This window comes from Scomber scombrus, chromosome 11 (assembly GCF_963691925.1).
Source record: "Scomber scombrus chromosome 11, fScoSco1.1, whole genome shotgun sequence".
In the NCBI taxonomy this organism is placed as follows: domain Eukaryota; kingdom Metazoa; phylum Chordata; class Actinopteri; order Scombriformes; family Scombridae; genus Scomber; species Scomber scombrus.
Genome location: NC_084980.1, coordinates 858,361 through 872,962, shown reverse-complemented (window position 1 = coordinate 872,962; position 14,602 = coordinate 858,361). Strand labels below are relative to the sequence as shown.

The window sequence follows — 14,602 nt, the reverse complement described above, 5'->3', positions numbered from 1 at the left end:
TGACCCTTGTTTGACATGACTTTTGGGAAATAAGTATGCATGTATGCATACATGCAAATGTATTTCTTTGTGGTTATTTGACATTGACTATAGTTATATAGGTTGACATGTTTGACCAATCACAGATCATTTCTTTGTTCCTTCAGAGACTATAATAGATTAGGTTTGTTCTTTGCTTGTTGAGATAAGCTGATGTCACTCTTAGCAGTGTTTTGTGTATTATTTCATCTTTGTGTTATGTGTTTTCGGTGCGATTGGTCTAAAAAGCAGCAACACAGAGCTATCAGGACGCTGTGCTCTCACACACGCTGCATTGATAGTCACACAAACACACACACGCGCAGACACTCTCTAACATAGTATTACGAGATGTTGCGATTGCGAATGATGTTTCAACAGTATTTTAGAGAATGCGCTATTAAAGCAGTAAACGATTCTATGTTGATTTAAGTCTGTGGTGTACAGTCTATGGTGTGCACAGGGGGCGCTGTTGCTCATACACTGGTTATCAGCCGCCTCGGAGAAAGAAAAGGAAGTAGTAGAAGAAGAAGAAGCAGCAGCTGATGCTGGGCGGGGCTCGAATGAGGAAGTGATTAAATACAACAGCAAAACTCCGTTTCTTATAGAAATGTTAGTTTTGTGGACATGCAGCGTTATTTCATCTTCCCCATGCTGAAGCGTTGAGTGCACAGGGTGAGATGACTCCTGTCTCTGTGAAGCTAACACTGTTTCACAGCCAGGAAAACTTCCGTTCCGTTGTTAGCTTAGCATAACATTATGCTCTGAAATCTTCAGCTGGAAGATCTGATTTACATGGGTAATGTTTTCATTTGACATGTTATCTATTACAGTGAGTAATGTGTGTCTGCTGGGCTGCTGTGCACCAGCTGTGTGAGCAGCAGCTCGTTAGCTGTTAGCTGTCAGTACATACCTCCATGCTACAGTAACAGCCGTGAAGCCATTTCACTGTTTGACAGCTAAGGATGTTTAACTTTTATATTGTATTTCAAAACAATTGTAGTTCTCATTGGTACATTTCTTTTTATTGTAAAAATGACTGAATGGAGCTGATGCAGAGTTCTGTGCAACGATGCATCACTGATCATACCAGAGAACAAGTAGTTTGACATTTCCTGGTTGCAGCTTTCACAACTAAAAAGCTTAATGACAGTTTCATTACGCAGCTTCGATCAGAACGTCAATCAGTTTCAGTGCAGTGGGTAGTATTCCTACTAATACTTGATCTGACAGGGAAACACAGGAATATATTGATATTCTCTATTTGCTTTGTTAAATATTTAGCCAGATCTGTCGCATTTGGTTCATTTGTGCGACAAAGCATTCGAAATCTTGAAAACAGGTAGAGGGTCAGCAGGCACCAGAAGGGCATATGTTTTTATTTACCGGGGCAAGAGAGACGCTATTGTTCTTTGTTTCTTTACAAAATGGTCAAATACACTAAAGAAACGTCATGCTTACCTTGATATTGCACTATCCCCCCCCCCCCCCCCCCCCCCCCCCCACACACTTTTCTGTAGTTAAGGACAAATCGCATATACACTTATTAAGTCTATTCATTTTGGTGTGTAGGAGACTGACTTGTGACTTATATGTGTCTTTCTCTTTCACCTCAAGTGTGATTGTATGAAACCTGTGAATACAGCTGGTACTTTATACAACTGAGCATCACTATGGAGGAGACAAGTCGGGAGGCGGTTGCCACGGCAGTGCAGCGTGTGGCAGGAATGCTGCAGAGATCAGACCAGCTGGACAAAGTTGAGCAGTACAGAAGAAGAGAGGCCAGAAAGAAGGCTTCGGTTGAGGCTCGGCTGAAGGTGATGAGTTCAATGGCAATACAGTATAGTTCATTATACACCTCTTTATTCTACATGTGTTTACTCATGTGGCGTCTTCACATGTCCACAACTCAAGATTGTTGTTTACAATGATATTAAACAGAGAAAAGCAGCAATTCCTCAACAATCCTTACAAGTTAGAACCAAGGGATGGTGGGACATATTGTCAGGTCTCTCATTGTCCTCCTATCAGAGGGGACCCATTGGATTCCAAAGAACTCAGCAGCCTGTTGTTCATACTTCCTTTCCACTTATAAGCAGTGTGTTACTGTTTGGGTAGAGATCCCTATTATTTGTACTTCTCTTTACAGCTAAGTAATAATGCATTCATGTACTTATCAGTGACGTAGCATACAGTATGTTGTTTGATATAGTAATGTCACATGTATTTATTGTATTTGATTTATTATTGTTTTAGTTATTACTGATATGTTTTAGTGATTCAAACTCCAGTATTACACTAAAATCTGTATCTTGTTGGCTCTGAATGTCCCTTAGGCAGCCATCCAGTCCCAGCTGGATGGTGTCCGTACTGGACTGACCCAGCTGCACAGTGCCCTGCTGGACGTTAAAGACATCCAGAGCTCACTGGCTGATGTGAGTAAAGACTGGAGGCAGAGCATCAACACCATAGAGAACCTGAAGGATGTCAAGGATGCCGTTGTTCAACACAGTCAGCTGGCCTCTGCTGTGGAAAACCTTAAAAACATCTTCTCAGGTACATAATATTGTTTAGACAGGTTTTAGGTTTTGTCATCTTATGGGAAAGTACTGTAATGTATAACACACCAAGTTGTCTCTGCTTTCATTGGCTCTCAGTACTTTGTGTATCTTTGCTGTCTCTGTGTGTGTGCAGTCCCAGAGATCGTGGAAGACACTCAGCAGCTGATAGAGCAGGGGGAGCTGCTGCAGGCCCACAGGAAGCTGATGGAGCTGGAGTGTTCCCGGGACGACCTCATGTATGAACAGTACCGCATGGACAGCAAAAACACCAGTGACATGAACCTCATCTTTAACTACTTTGAAGATGTAAGTTCAAGTAATAGTGTATTAGAATGTTGTAACATAACTGTACAAGAACATCATGCCCCTCCTCAACATGACTTTTTCTCTTCTTCGGTGTAGTGTTCATGAAGGAAAATGGATCAGATACCAATTTTTTTGAAATGTTTTATGTAGTTTAAAGTCTTTGCTCGGCTTGTGAAAGTTTCAATTATTGTACATTCTCAAATTGTGTCCTATATTTATCAAAAGCAGAGAGAATCAGGCCTTTATTTAGAACAGCCTTATATACTATACAGACCTTTTTTGTAATATCCACTGGTTAGTGCACATTTTTAACTTCCTTCACCTTTAGCTAGTGTGTCTTTGTGTCTGTGTCTGTGTGTGTTGCACATTTTGATCACTGTGAAGCTTCCCAATACTTCCTGCACAGATATTTTCAAATTGTGAAGGATTCCTCCCCTTCTTAGTAAGCTTTTAATGTGAAAATTTTACAGGAAGTGTCAAGTTTTATTGATTTGACATCAATCCAAAAACATCTCTCTCTCTCTCTCTCTCTCTCTCTCTCTCTCTCTCTCTCTCTCTCTCTCTCTCTCTCTCTCTCTCTCTCTCTCTCTCTCTCTCTCTCTATCTCTCTCAGGTTCAGGCGTTGTCAGATGAGCTGGCCAAACAGTTATGGATGGTACTGCAGAGGTCCATGGTGACAGTTCGTCGTGACCCTACCATGCTCGTGTCAGTGGTTCGTATCATTGAGCGCGAGGAGAAGATTGATCGGCGCATGGTCGACCGTAAGAAGCAGACCGGGTTCATCCCACCAGGGAGACCCAAACGATGGAAGGACAAAATGTTTGAGGTAAAAGGAGGGATGAAGCATCAGAGTAACACTCTGTACATCTTATACATCTATGTACAAATTTACCTTCCCCACCAGACAAGTTATGTGCAGTGTTTTACCATTTTCTGACATTCTGCCCCTCCTGAAAGAAACACATGAAAAATAAATGTAATAGCAGGATAGCATAGCCTCATACATGTTTATATGTGTTTTACATAGACTGCATATGGTGTATTGTAATCAGGGACATAGTGGAAGCTAAACACACGTACATTATGTTATCCTCCACCCACATTCAGAAATAGCATTCTTGCTGACCCTCCATCAGTTCACAGCTGTTAGCTCAGACTGGCTTCCTACTGCAGTTTCTGTTGTAGCTTCAAGGAAACACTGTATCATTGTATGAGAAATGGAGACAAACACAGACAGACTGTTTTGGGACAGGTCAATGTCATATATGACACTGACATGTGCAGCATTAAATAATAATGTCAGACAAAAAACAACAAAGCAAGTAGCTAGAAAAGCTATTCAGAAGCTACAGTTTATATTGCTTTAACAATCCAGTGCTGCTTTACATTAGTGATGTTAATGCGTTCCTACCATGTGTCGTTAGTTACTGTAACTGACACCATAGCAGTTATGCAGTTGTGCTTCATGCTCAGTCAGACTTTTAAAAGGAGCTTTTTACATTTAGAGTGAGTGAAGGAATCAGGAGAGAGCAGACAGAAGTGAGGAAGAATGGCAGGAAGTAACAATAATAAGTAAAGAACTGATTTAAGAAGGTGCAAATCATTCAAGAACTATGATAGAAAACGTTTGAGGAAAGAGAAACTCACTCTTCTTCCTCTTTCTTTTCTTCATCTCACTCTTCTTCCTCTTCCTCTCTCTTTACCTCAGTCGTCTTTGTTATCCTTCCCTTGCTTTTTTTCAAACTCTTCATCTTCAAACTCTTTTTCTTCTTATCTGGATTGTCCTACTTACCTACTTGAGCCAAAATGGCATTTTACTCAACAGTCAAGTCTTGTGTCAAATGATCTTTGCCAAATATGGAGAACAGACTGAGAGTAATGCCTGCGATAATGAATAGGAGGCCTTGGTCTCACAGTCATTAGCACATGATGAAGCATTAGGTTAGATTAGAGATTAGGTGACATTTATTTTGATTTGATTTGCTGTGGTGTTCACATTTTAAATCCCTTAACCTCAGTCCTGCACAGGTCAGCTTTACAGTCTCATCCCATAAACCAAAGAGCTTTTCCTGAAGTCTTTCTACTGTTTGTCCTGCAGGTGTTGGAGGGGACAGTCAGCACCCGCATTGAGGGCACCCAGGCTGTCACCAGAGAGGCTGATAAAATGTGGCTGGTTCGTCTTCTGGAAATAACCAGGAAATATGTTCTGGATGACCTCATCGTTGTAAAGAACCTCATGGTTCAGTGCTTCCCCCCTCACTACAACACCTTCAACAGGTCAGTCTGTTTTGTTGTCAGTGTATGTAACAGCTCCCAAACACTGAATAGAAAATGGTACCAGCTTTCTAATTCCAAGCACTGCTGAAGTCATTTTGTACAGTTGAATGTCAGAATAAATTGAAAATGGAAAATCAAGCCACATTCTTCTGCACTCCTCACAAAGTATTAATGGAGCATACCAGTGGTTTTTATATTTAAGCCAGATAACAAGGCCACTGTCTGCTTACACCTGTTTTTAGTGCCAGACATTTCCCAAAGTCATGTCACATCCATGGCAGCAGTAACATTGTGTTGTAGATTGATCATGTGTTTCAACTCTACCACTAGGTGCTACTGTAAATGACAGTTTGAGAGTCCAGTGTTCAGGTTTATCTTATGATGCAGCAGCAGTGCTCTCTCTTCTTGACCTTCTCTTGTCGCGCTCTGTTTGCCTCAGCACACTTTCCTCCTTGTTATACTCTGACTCAGACTGATAGGGAACAAACTTTCTGTAGAAAGTTCTGCAGGTCATCATATATACTGCCTGACATTTTCTTTTGAAGGTGTTACTCCTTTCTATTTATTATCTAGAATGCAGTCCTCCTGGCTCTGATCATCAGTGAGAGCACACATATCTCAGTTTCATATATTGTTTCATACAATGGTTCATTTATGTGTTGTTGTGTAGCTAAAACTTTCTTAAACTCTGAGATCAGAATAACTTTCTTTGACCCTTTACTGCAACTACAGGTTTTCTATAACACTCGTGTCTGATAATTGTTCCCTATTATTATTATTATTATTATTATTATTATTATTATTGTTATTATAGAGATAATTATTCTGAGTGTTTCCTGTTGATTTTCCAAACATCACAGTTTATGAATGCAATGCTGCAGCTGAATGGAGATGCTCTGTTGTCAGATGTTCTTTTCATCACCTGAATGCACTACCAACTTACCAAGAAGGACTCAGGTCACTGCACCATTTAAAACAACAAAAACCGTAGATGTGTGTTTCATTATGATGCGTCCCTGGAAGGTATTAAAAAAATGAGAGCAACACTTGCAGCAGCTTTTGAAAACCTGCAAAAAGTATAGGCAAAGATGATCCACTCAGTAGTGTTGTAGTCAAGACCACCTAACCCGAGACTGAGTCAAGACCAAGACCAGAGCATACCAAAACTAAGACAAGACCAAGACTTTAAGGGGTCGAGACCGAGTCAAGACCAAGACCAAACCAATGCAAGACCATTTTTTGAGACCATTACTGTAATCTTAATCGTGTGGCTCAAAATGTGCATTATTCATTTGCTAAAAAGAAAAGCTTTATTTAGGGGGCTGTGTGATATGATGATATACAGTCACCAGCCACTTCATTAGGTACACAAATTCAATCCAATACAACAGCTATGTTATAAATTCTGAGGTTGTACTAAGTGATGGCAGCATACTGGGGTGCATTATACTGACTGATGATCCTAATATTTTGCCCCTCTCATGTAGGCCTACGTTAATGGAGTGGACACCATTCAATTTAATGAACCCTAATACACTGCTATTACCCACTATGACCTCAGTAATAAACATAAAGTAGAATTATCACTTTATAATAATTGCTATCTTCCAATCTTTTGGAATAGTGTGCTTGTCAACAGAAAACTGAAATAGAGGGCTCCATGCTGGAGTTAAGTTGGGGCGTGCATGCGATCGGTCTAATAAGCGGCAACACAGAGCTGTAACGCTGCATTTATAGTCACACAAACACACACACACACGCAGTCACTCTCTAGTGCGCGCTCTTGCTCACTCGCTCCAGATTCCGGGAGATTGGATCTCATTTGCGGGCGTCAGTGAGCCGTTATCAATATGCGGGAGACACCCGGAACTTCCGGGAGAGTTGGGATGTCTGCAGACTTCAACATAACACCAGCGTGCTGTGTATAACACTCACAGGTGGAGGGTGCGGCCCGGTGCCAGCGTTAAAACTTTCAAAGTAAAATATTATTGGTAGCATTTGAAGGTGGGTGTTTTACACTAAATCACAGAAGAAGCAAGAAGAAAGACTGAAAGATGTCATTGCAGCTGTGTTCTCGACTGTTCTTGAAAATCCAGCAATGTGGTCTCCAGACCACGACCGATCTCTACACTACTACAACACTACCACTCAGAGATGGACAGTCTCACAGTCTGTCTGAGTGCATGGCTTTGGTGAACTGCTGTTGCAACCTGTGAATTCAATTAAACGTTTAACGTTTAAACACCATTGACCCACATTTAAAAAAAAAAATAAAAAAAATAAAAAGGGAGAGAGGAAAATATACAAAGTGTGAGTGATGGACAGAGAGGAGAAACTGAAACTTAGGCTATCTAGTAATTACTGTATGTTATGTAATGATCAGGTTTACCAGTGAATAGATGTTACACCTATTCATGTGTGTTTCAGGTTTTTCGGTCTCTACCACAACGCTGTGTCTTGTCGTGTCAAAGAACTGGCCTTTGAGGACTTGGAAGCTAATGAGATTGTGTCCATGCTAACCTGGGTTCTCAACACTTATAAGAGGTACAAACACAAACACAAACACACACACAGACACACTCTAACAAGCTGTGTCCATGTACTGTTTATTAGACAAAGCTTTATTGTGCACCGCTCCATTAGTCATCAGCACATGAGCAAAAACTCCTTTAAGGCCTGAAGTGTTATGCTTCATCAGCATCAGTGTGCACTTGTTCATTTGGTGTGTTTTCCAGGTTAGCTCCTACTAAATCTGTGGCAGTGATGAGACTCATGTACAGAAGGAGACTTTATGTGTCTCTGTTGGAATTGACCAATATCTGTTATTTTACCAGCTGGTCCCTACAGAATAAAATCCTGCCAAACCAACACACAGCCTCATGGGATAGATTCACAACTACCAAATACCAATGTATTTGACTATACTACTTTTTCTACACAGGTCTCCACCACATTGTCAAAATGTCTATATTACTGAACATGTAGGGGTGGAGATCTCTAGGCCCCTCACTATTCAAGTCCCAGAAGGCTATGTTGCAATAATAAAGCAATTATTGATGGATCTTGATACTCTGAGCTGCTATTGTTAATTTGATTTGCATCTAAACACCGTTTACGTATGTATTTCAGTCATATGCAGACGAGGCTGCTTTTTAATATCGGATATCATGCAATAAAATAAAACTGTAAAAAACTGGGTTCTAAGATTTCACTGGACACCTGCAGATTGAAGTGAATTCTAGAGTGTGTGTTTGTTTCAGTGAGGAGATGATGGGTCATCCAGAGCTTCTTTCAGAGTGTGACATCAACCAGTTGGAGCCTTTACTGCCTCAGGAAGTGGTGGATGACCTCCTCAGCAAATACGTACAGACTTTCACAGTAAGCAGCACACACACTGAACACACTGACAGGAAGTTATTAACCCTCTAGTGTTCATTCTTAGTATGTGGTGGAATCTTCACCAGAAAGAAGAATCACATCATGAGCACTGCACTTAACATAAACCCGCTCCTTAGACATTTAATCACTGTAACTTCCTTTTTCATGAAATTGCCTGTTCTGGCCTTCTGCTACCCCCTTGTTCACCAAACCTCCTCTTCTCCCTCCTTTACCAGGATATCACTTATCAAATAAATAGGCTAGAGGATGTTTCAAGGTTCAGAAAAATACCTGCTTGTCTCAATGAATTAAAGTTCAACAGGTGTGCATTGTCACAATAAGTTACTGACTCTTTCCTTTTCACTGACTGTCTGTGTGTGCAGTCTAATATAACTGGCTGGCTGAGGAAGGCTCTGGAAACAGACAAGAAGGACTGGCAGAAAGAAACAGAGCCTGAGGCTGACCAGGATGGATACTACCAGACCACACTGCCAGCCATTGTCTTTCAGGTACACACACACACACACACACACACACACACACACACACACACACACACACACACACACACACACACACACTGCCTTCTGGCAGAAGGTACAGAATCCCAAAATGCAAACTGAACCGTTTTAAATACTCTTTCATACCCACCTCCATCAAAATGTTAAATAGATCTGTATGATGCGGCCTGGGAAGTGTGCAATAACTTGGTGTTCTGTTTGTTTTGTTTTTTATTTGCTTTAATCTTTCATTGGATGTGTCATGAGTGTGTATGTAGCCTACGTGTACGTCTTTAGTTGTTATATGTATTTTATGTGTATTTATTGTCTGTAAGGGCAGCTACTACTATGCACTACGCACTTTGAGTCCATGACAAATTTCCTCTAGGGGACAATAAAGTCTATTCTACTCTATTCTATTCATGTCTCCTTGTGCACACAGGCTAAACAGCCCTGATGTGTTAGTTTTGGCCTGACATGTATTACATTGAGAGACAAGTGTGTGCCTGTGATCCCTCTAAGCTGCAATTTACCAGTGCATATGATCTGAGATCATTGAAAGAGTTACAGTATTGGTGTATTTCAGCTTGAATACATTTGGCAAACATTAAGCCATTGTGAGGAATTGTTTGTTGGACAAAGTGACATATTCTCAATACTTTGTGAAGCTCCAGCATTATAAAATAAAACTTTATTTGTATAGCATTGAATAATGTTACAAAGAGCCTTCCAGAGAAAACAACAATTATGAAGGCAAATGCAGACAAACAGTAAGATTGTCCAACACAGGAAAATAAATGATGAGGATGAAAAGATAAAACCAAAAGACACCTATTACGTGAATATAAAGGCTTTCCTTGTAAAAGAATGGTTTGTAAGATGATACATGTGTAGCTTGTCTTATCTGAACAAGTAAGTATTCCAAAGTCTGAGGCCACTAACTGCTAAGGCCTGCTCACCTTCAGTCACCACCTGAGACCTGGAAATAACCAACAGAGTGATGTTTGCTTCCTTATCCTTCTACTAATCATTTTACTCCTCCTCCCTCCCTGTTCTTTATGTCTTCACTCCATTCTTCATCAGATGTTTGAACAGAACCTGCAGGTTGCTGCACAGATTGATGGAGATTTCAAAGAGCAGGTTCTGAAGCTCTGCCTGAAACAGATGAACACATTCCTCATCAGGTATCGTTCTCTTGTTTGACTTTTGTTCTGAAGTACTGAGAGTCTCTTAAAGCTGTCCTTCACATTTACATGCAAGAATAGTTTGGTTTATAAGATCTGATTTTAAAAAACAAAAACAAATGTAGAATATAATGAATGAACTTTTCAGGGTCAACTACACGCATGTTGTCCACACAGGTTCTGATGTCTAATTGGCACTTATCCTCTAAATATGGGTCTCATGAAAACCAGGCTCAAGAGAACAAAGGACTCATGTTTTATCACTTTGCTGTGTTACATTGAAACTGTGTGTTGTTGTGTACAGGTACAGAGAGGAAGCAGTGGTTTACAAAGAGGAGCACCTGAGAGACCGGCAGCTGCCTCAGTGTTATGTGCAATACATGATAGCCATCATTAACAACTGTCAGACATTCAAGTAAGATTTCATTTCACACAAACTTTGGAAGCATACACTTTGTTCTGAAAGTTTATGCTTTCAGAACAAGAGTTTTGGTAGTGATGCCAAGTGGAATATGATAAATGTCAGTTTCAGGTGAATGTGTCTTCAGGGAGTTGAATGTTTTAAATATTCTTATGCATGACATTTGTCACGTGTGTTCCTCAGTGAGTCCATCAAGAGTCTGAAGAAGAAGTACTCTCAGTCGTCAGAGCCCACTGTCAGTGACACTGCCATAGGGAGGACACTCAATGAGGTGGCCAAGGAAGGATGTCAGTTCTTATTGGATGAAGTCTTCCTAGATCTTGAAGTAAGAAGGGCTCTAATTAATGATAAATGTTTTATTACAAATAAAAGTGCTCAGATGCTTAGATAATCTACTCAGATCTGTTGGAGGCTATAAAATAAAATTAAAAGGACAGTTTGCTCCAAGACACTTTCCTACTCAGTTAACCTACCGACGGATTTGTGTTATCAGAGAGATTTTTCCTGCTGAGACTTTCACTTTCATACAAATTCATTTGTTTTTTGGTGCTCAATACTATAATCTTGGCAGAGAGACATACTGTTTCTCTCCTTGAGACATGAAGGCAACTGTCTTGCAGCATATAGTGGTGCATGCTTGCATTGCATTGCATTGTCACCCAGGGTCAGAGGATATGACTGTCTGACTCCCTAACCCCACAGATGGGTAACTGTGTTTCCTTGTTTGTAGAATAACGAACCAAAAGGCAAATTCCATTACTGTAGATGCATTGAGTATGACCATTTATGGGCATAGAGTATTGGTGGTACTATCTGTGAAGGCTTAAAGACTATCCACAGAGGTCCTCAGAATCATAGTGGCATCATGCATCAGACGGTGTATTGATAATACTAATATTCTCCTTGGCCGAGCTTCAATAAACACTTTCATTGTAAGATATCCTAGACTCCTGTACACTAGCTCCACTGATGAGTTAACCATTGACAAACTAATTCTCCATAACAAATACAGTCATTGTACATTTGAAAAAGTCAGTAGAAAGAGTGTTTCATCATCTTTGGATAATCAAAATGTTTCATTGACAACCACAGTACATGTAGACATATTGTTGATGTTTACACCTCATATAAAATGTTCTTGAATTGTAATAACTCCTCATGGCATGCTGCCCATTTGTTATTAACATATAGAATAGTTAAACAGTACCTAGCTAAGTGATGGATGAATGGGCTTTACAATAACTTTCATCTAACAGAATTCTGCTGATGTCAGAAATGCTACAGTGCATTTTCTTTTTTTTTTCCTTTTTGACAACGCATTGACTTGTGTATCTCAGAATCACCTTAATGAACTACTGACCAGGAAGTGGCTTGCTGGCTCTCATGCTGTGGACACCATCTGTGTGACAGTGGAGGACTACTTCAATGACTTCAACAAGATCAAAAAACCCTTCAACCAGGTAGGACGTGAGCAGAATACAGGATCTGAGAAGCAATCCAACATGTGCATGAATGATCATATTTTCCCAGTTCCATAGTTTTGGAAGAGCTGTGAGCCATCTTGTGTGTGTATAATCATACAAAGATTTTAAAGATGATCTCATGACACGTTGGCTGTGGTGTGTGCAGGAAATGACGAGCGAGGCCCTGCGTAGGGTGGTGGTGGAGTACATCAAAGCAGTGATGCAGAAGAGGATCACCTTTAAGAATGCTGATGAGAGGAGGGAAGGAGCTGATAGGATGATCAAAGAGGCTGATCAATTCAAGTTCCTCTTCAGAAAACTGGCTGCTGTGAGTTAACATACAACTGTTTCTTTATACTGCTGTATGGTTCAAATGTAGTGTAACAGTTGTAACTAACATTTAACTACTGGGTTGAGTTCACCAAATCTGTTAAGTATGACCAAAGCTGTTGATAAGATGCTTGCTAAACAGATCCAGTACACATGGCCAGTGTTAAGTTATTGTTGTGTTCAGGGTGAAGATACAGACCGTCTGTGTGGTGCCATCACTGCCACCGCTGAAGTCTTCAAGCTCACCGACCCAGCTCTGCTGTTCCTAGAGGTCACCACACTAGTGTCTAAATACCCTGACATCAGGTACACACACACACACACACAATTGTGTTTCCATCACTTCAGAGGGCATGACATTGACTTACATTCATTTCCTGGAGACTTAACCTAACCTTAATCATAACCACTACTTGCCTAACCATTATCTAACCCTAAACTCTCTCTCTCTCTCTCTCTCTCTCTCTCTCTCTCTCTCTCTCTCTCTCTCTCTCTCTCTCTCTCTCTCTCTCTCTCTCTCTCTCTCTCTCTCTCTCTCTCTCTCTCTCTCTCCCCCCCCCACCATTTCACCACATTACTTATCTGTGTTTAGGTTGAGAGCATCTTATTGTGTCTCACATGATAGTATTTATAGCGTTTTGAGACAGTAGTGTTTACTTCTTACTATACACTGCAGCTGTCATAGGCACCATGTTATATTCTTTCACAAAATACACAGACAAAATATTTTTTGGTGTGGCAGTAAGTTCATTGTCATTTGTGTGAAATCTTAAAATCTCTGGAAATAATTAACATTAGAAATGAACAACAAGCTCTTATATTTATTGTGTGTGTATATATATATGTGTATATATATATATATACATAAAAGCAAATAGAAACTTAATTCTGCTGCAACACATTTTGCTGCTGTAGGTGAGGTACACATTTTAATTCTGTGAGTAAAGGACTTTTTTTATCTTTCACTTAAGTCCAAAGTTTTGACTCAGTAGTTTGATGAATATGAACCCTGGACCCTGACTTGGCCACTGTGAGACATCAGCATTGTGGACTATAAGCCATTCTTAAGTCCCAGTAAGCCATGGAAGTGGTCAGCATACTGTATAAAGCACCAGGGCCACAAACTGGCGGAAAACTGTGGAATACAGATGTTGATAATGCTATTAATCACAGCTGAAGTGTCCTTGATGAGTTTCCAAACAAATGTTATATCACATCTCCTAAACATTGCTAAGGTTTTTGGCCTCTCTGCTCTCCGTAGGGAGGAGCACATCCAGGCATTGCTGGCGGTGCGTGGTGATGCCAGCAGGGAAATGCGCCAGATGATCATCGGGACTCTCAGTGAGAACAAAGTATCCTACGCTGGTGTCACACAGCCCATCTTCAAAGACATCACCGTGCCCACTATCACCATGACAACCATGACTACCATGACCTCCATGGCAACTGCAAAGCTTCTCAAATAAAGCCAGTCAATATGACACTATTTCCAACTTCAGCACCTTCTAAGATGATAACATGATCATTTCTTTTTCTACACTGTGTTGTCTTTAACTGTTTAATGCAGCTCGCTGTGATTTTGTCCCCACACTTTATTTGCTGTTTTATTGTCATCGAGATCACCCTTCTGCTTCAGAAAATAAAATAAAATCGTAGTTGTAAAAATGGACTATGGTATGCTGACTAATTATTGGTCCAATCATCACAGGATTTTGGTCACAGTTACACAAGACAGTCACAGTTAACTTCAAAACAGGTTCACTATTTTTGTTGAAGCTGCAATCACTAGGTGCATAAAACAGTCAACCACACTTCTTTTTTCAATACCCTTTTAGCAACATTTTGACAGTACTATGCATAAAGAGAAAGTAAATTCATTTCAAAATCAATCTACATCCAAATATGTTACGATCACCATCCGAGGAGCTGATCCTGGGACAGTTAGGGATGTAGGAGTGGTCGACAAGAATTGTCCGTGGAGCTGTCAGACTGTTGATATCCCATGTCAACAACAATGAAACCAATGCAACTGTATAGTCATGGTATAATCATTTCATCTTGGCTGCCTTGTGACATCAGGCTGTGGATCTCTATGAATTTGCTGACTGATGTCAGCCATTTAACAAAGAGAACAAGTGTCAATATATATGCTTTTTTGCACATC

At 40.3% G+C, this 14,602-nt stretch overlaps 1 protein-coding gene across 3 annotated transcripts; it reads left to right on the top strand.

Moving 5' to 3' along the window:
- The first annotated feature begins 552 nt into the window (after positions 1-552).
- exoc3 (exocyst complex component 3) lies at positions 553-14,107 on the top strand. Of its 3 annotated transcripts, none has more exons than XM_062429362.1 (16): positions 553-693; positions 1,636-1,835; positions 2,355-2,574; positions 2,713-2,885; positions 3,505-3,711; positions 4,984-5,162; positions 7,590-7,706; positions 8,423-8,540; positions 8,924-9,049; positions 10,124-10,224; positions 10,529-10,639; positions 10,829-10,970; positions 11,983-12,105; positions 12,275-12,436; positions 12,623-12,744; positions 13,700-14,107. In XM_062429362.1, exons 2-16 carry the CDS (start codon positions 1,692-1,694, stop codon positions 13,902-13,904), a joined length of 2,250 nt encoding a protein of 749 aa, XP_062285346.1. In that variant the 5' UTR covers positions 553-693; positions 1,636-1,691; the 3' UTR covers positions 13,905-14,107. The 3 variants fall into 3 exon arrangements, with proteins under 3 accessions (XP_062285346.1, XP_062285344.1, XP_062285345.1); XM_062429360.1 differs by having other exon boundaries at positions 3,499-3,711; XM_062429361.1 differs by having other exon boundaries at positions 682-817; positions 3,499-3,711.
- The last annotated feature ends 495 nt before the right edge of the window (positions 14,108-14,602 follow it).

Bases quoted from the DNA above. Each gene is read 5' to 3' on its own strand.
- exoc3 (XM_062429360.1), top strand. From the start codon at position 1,692: ATGGAGGAGACAAGTCGGGAGGCGGTTGCCACGGCAGTGCAGCGTGTG. The intron at 8,541-8,923 runs GTAAGCAGCACA...CTGTGTGTGCAG, and splicing joins AATACGTACAGACTTTCACA to TCTAATATAACTGGCTGGCT. The intron at 10,971-11,982 runs GTAAGAAGGGCT...TGTGTATCTCAG, and splicing joins AAGTCTTCCTAGATCTTGAA to AATCACCTTAATGAACTACT.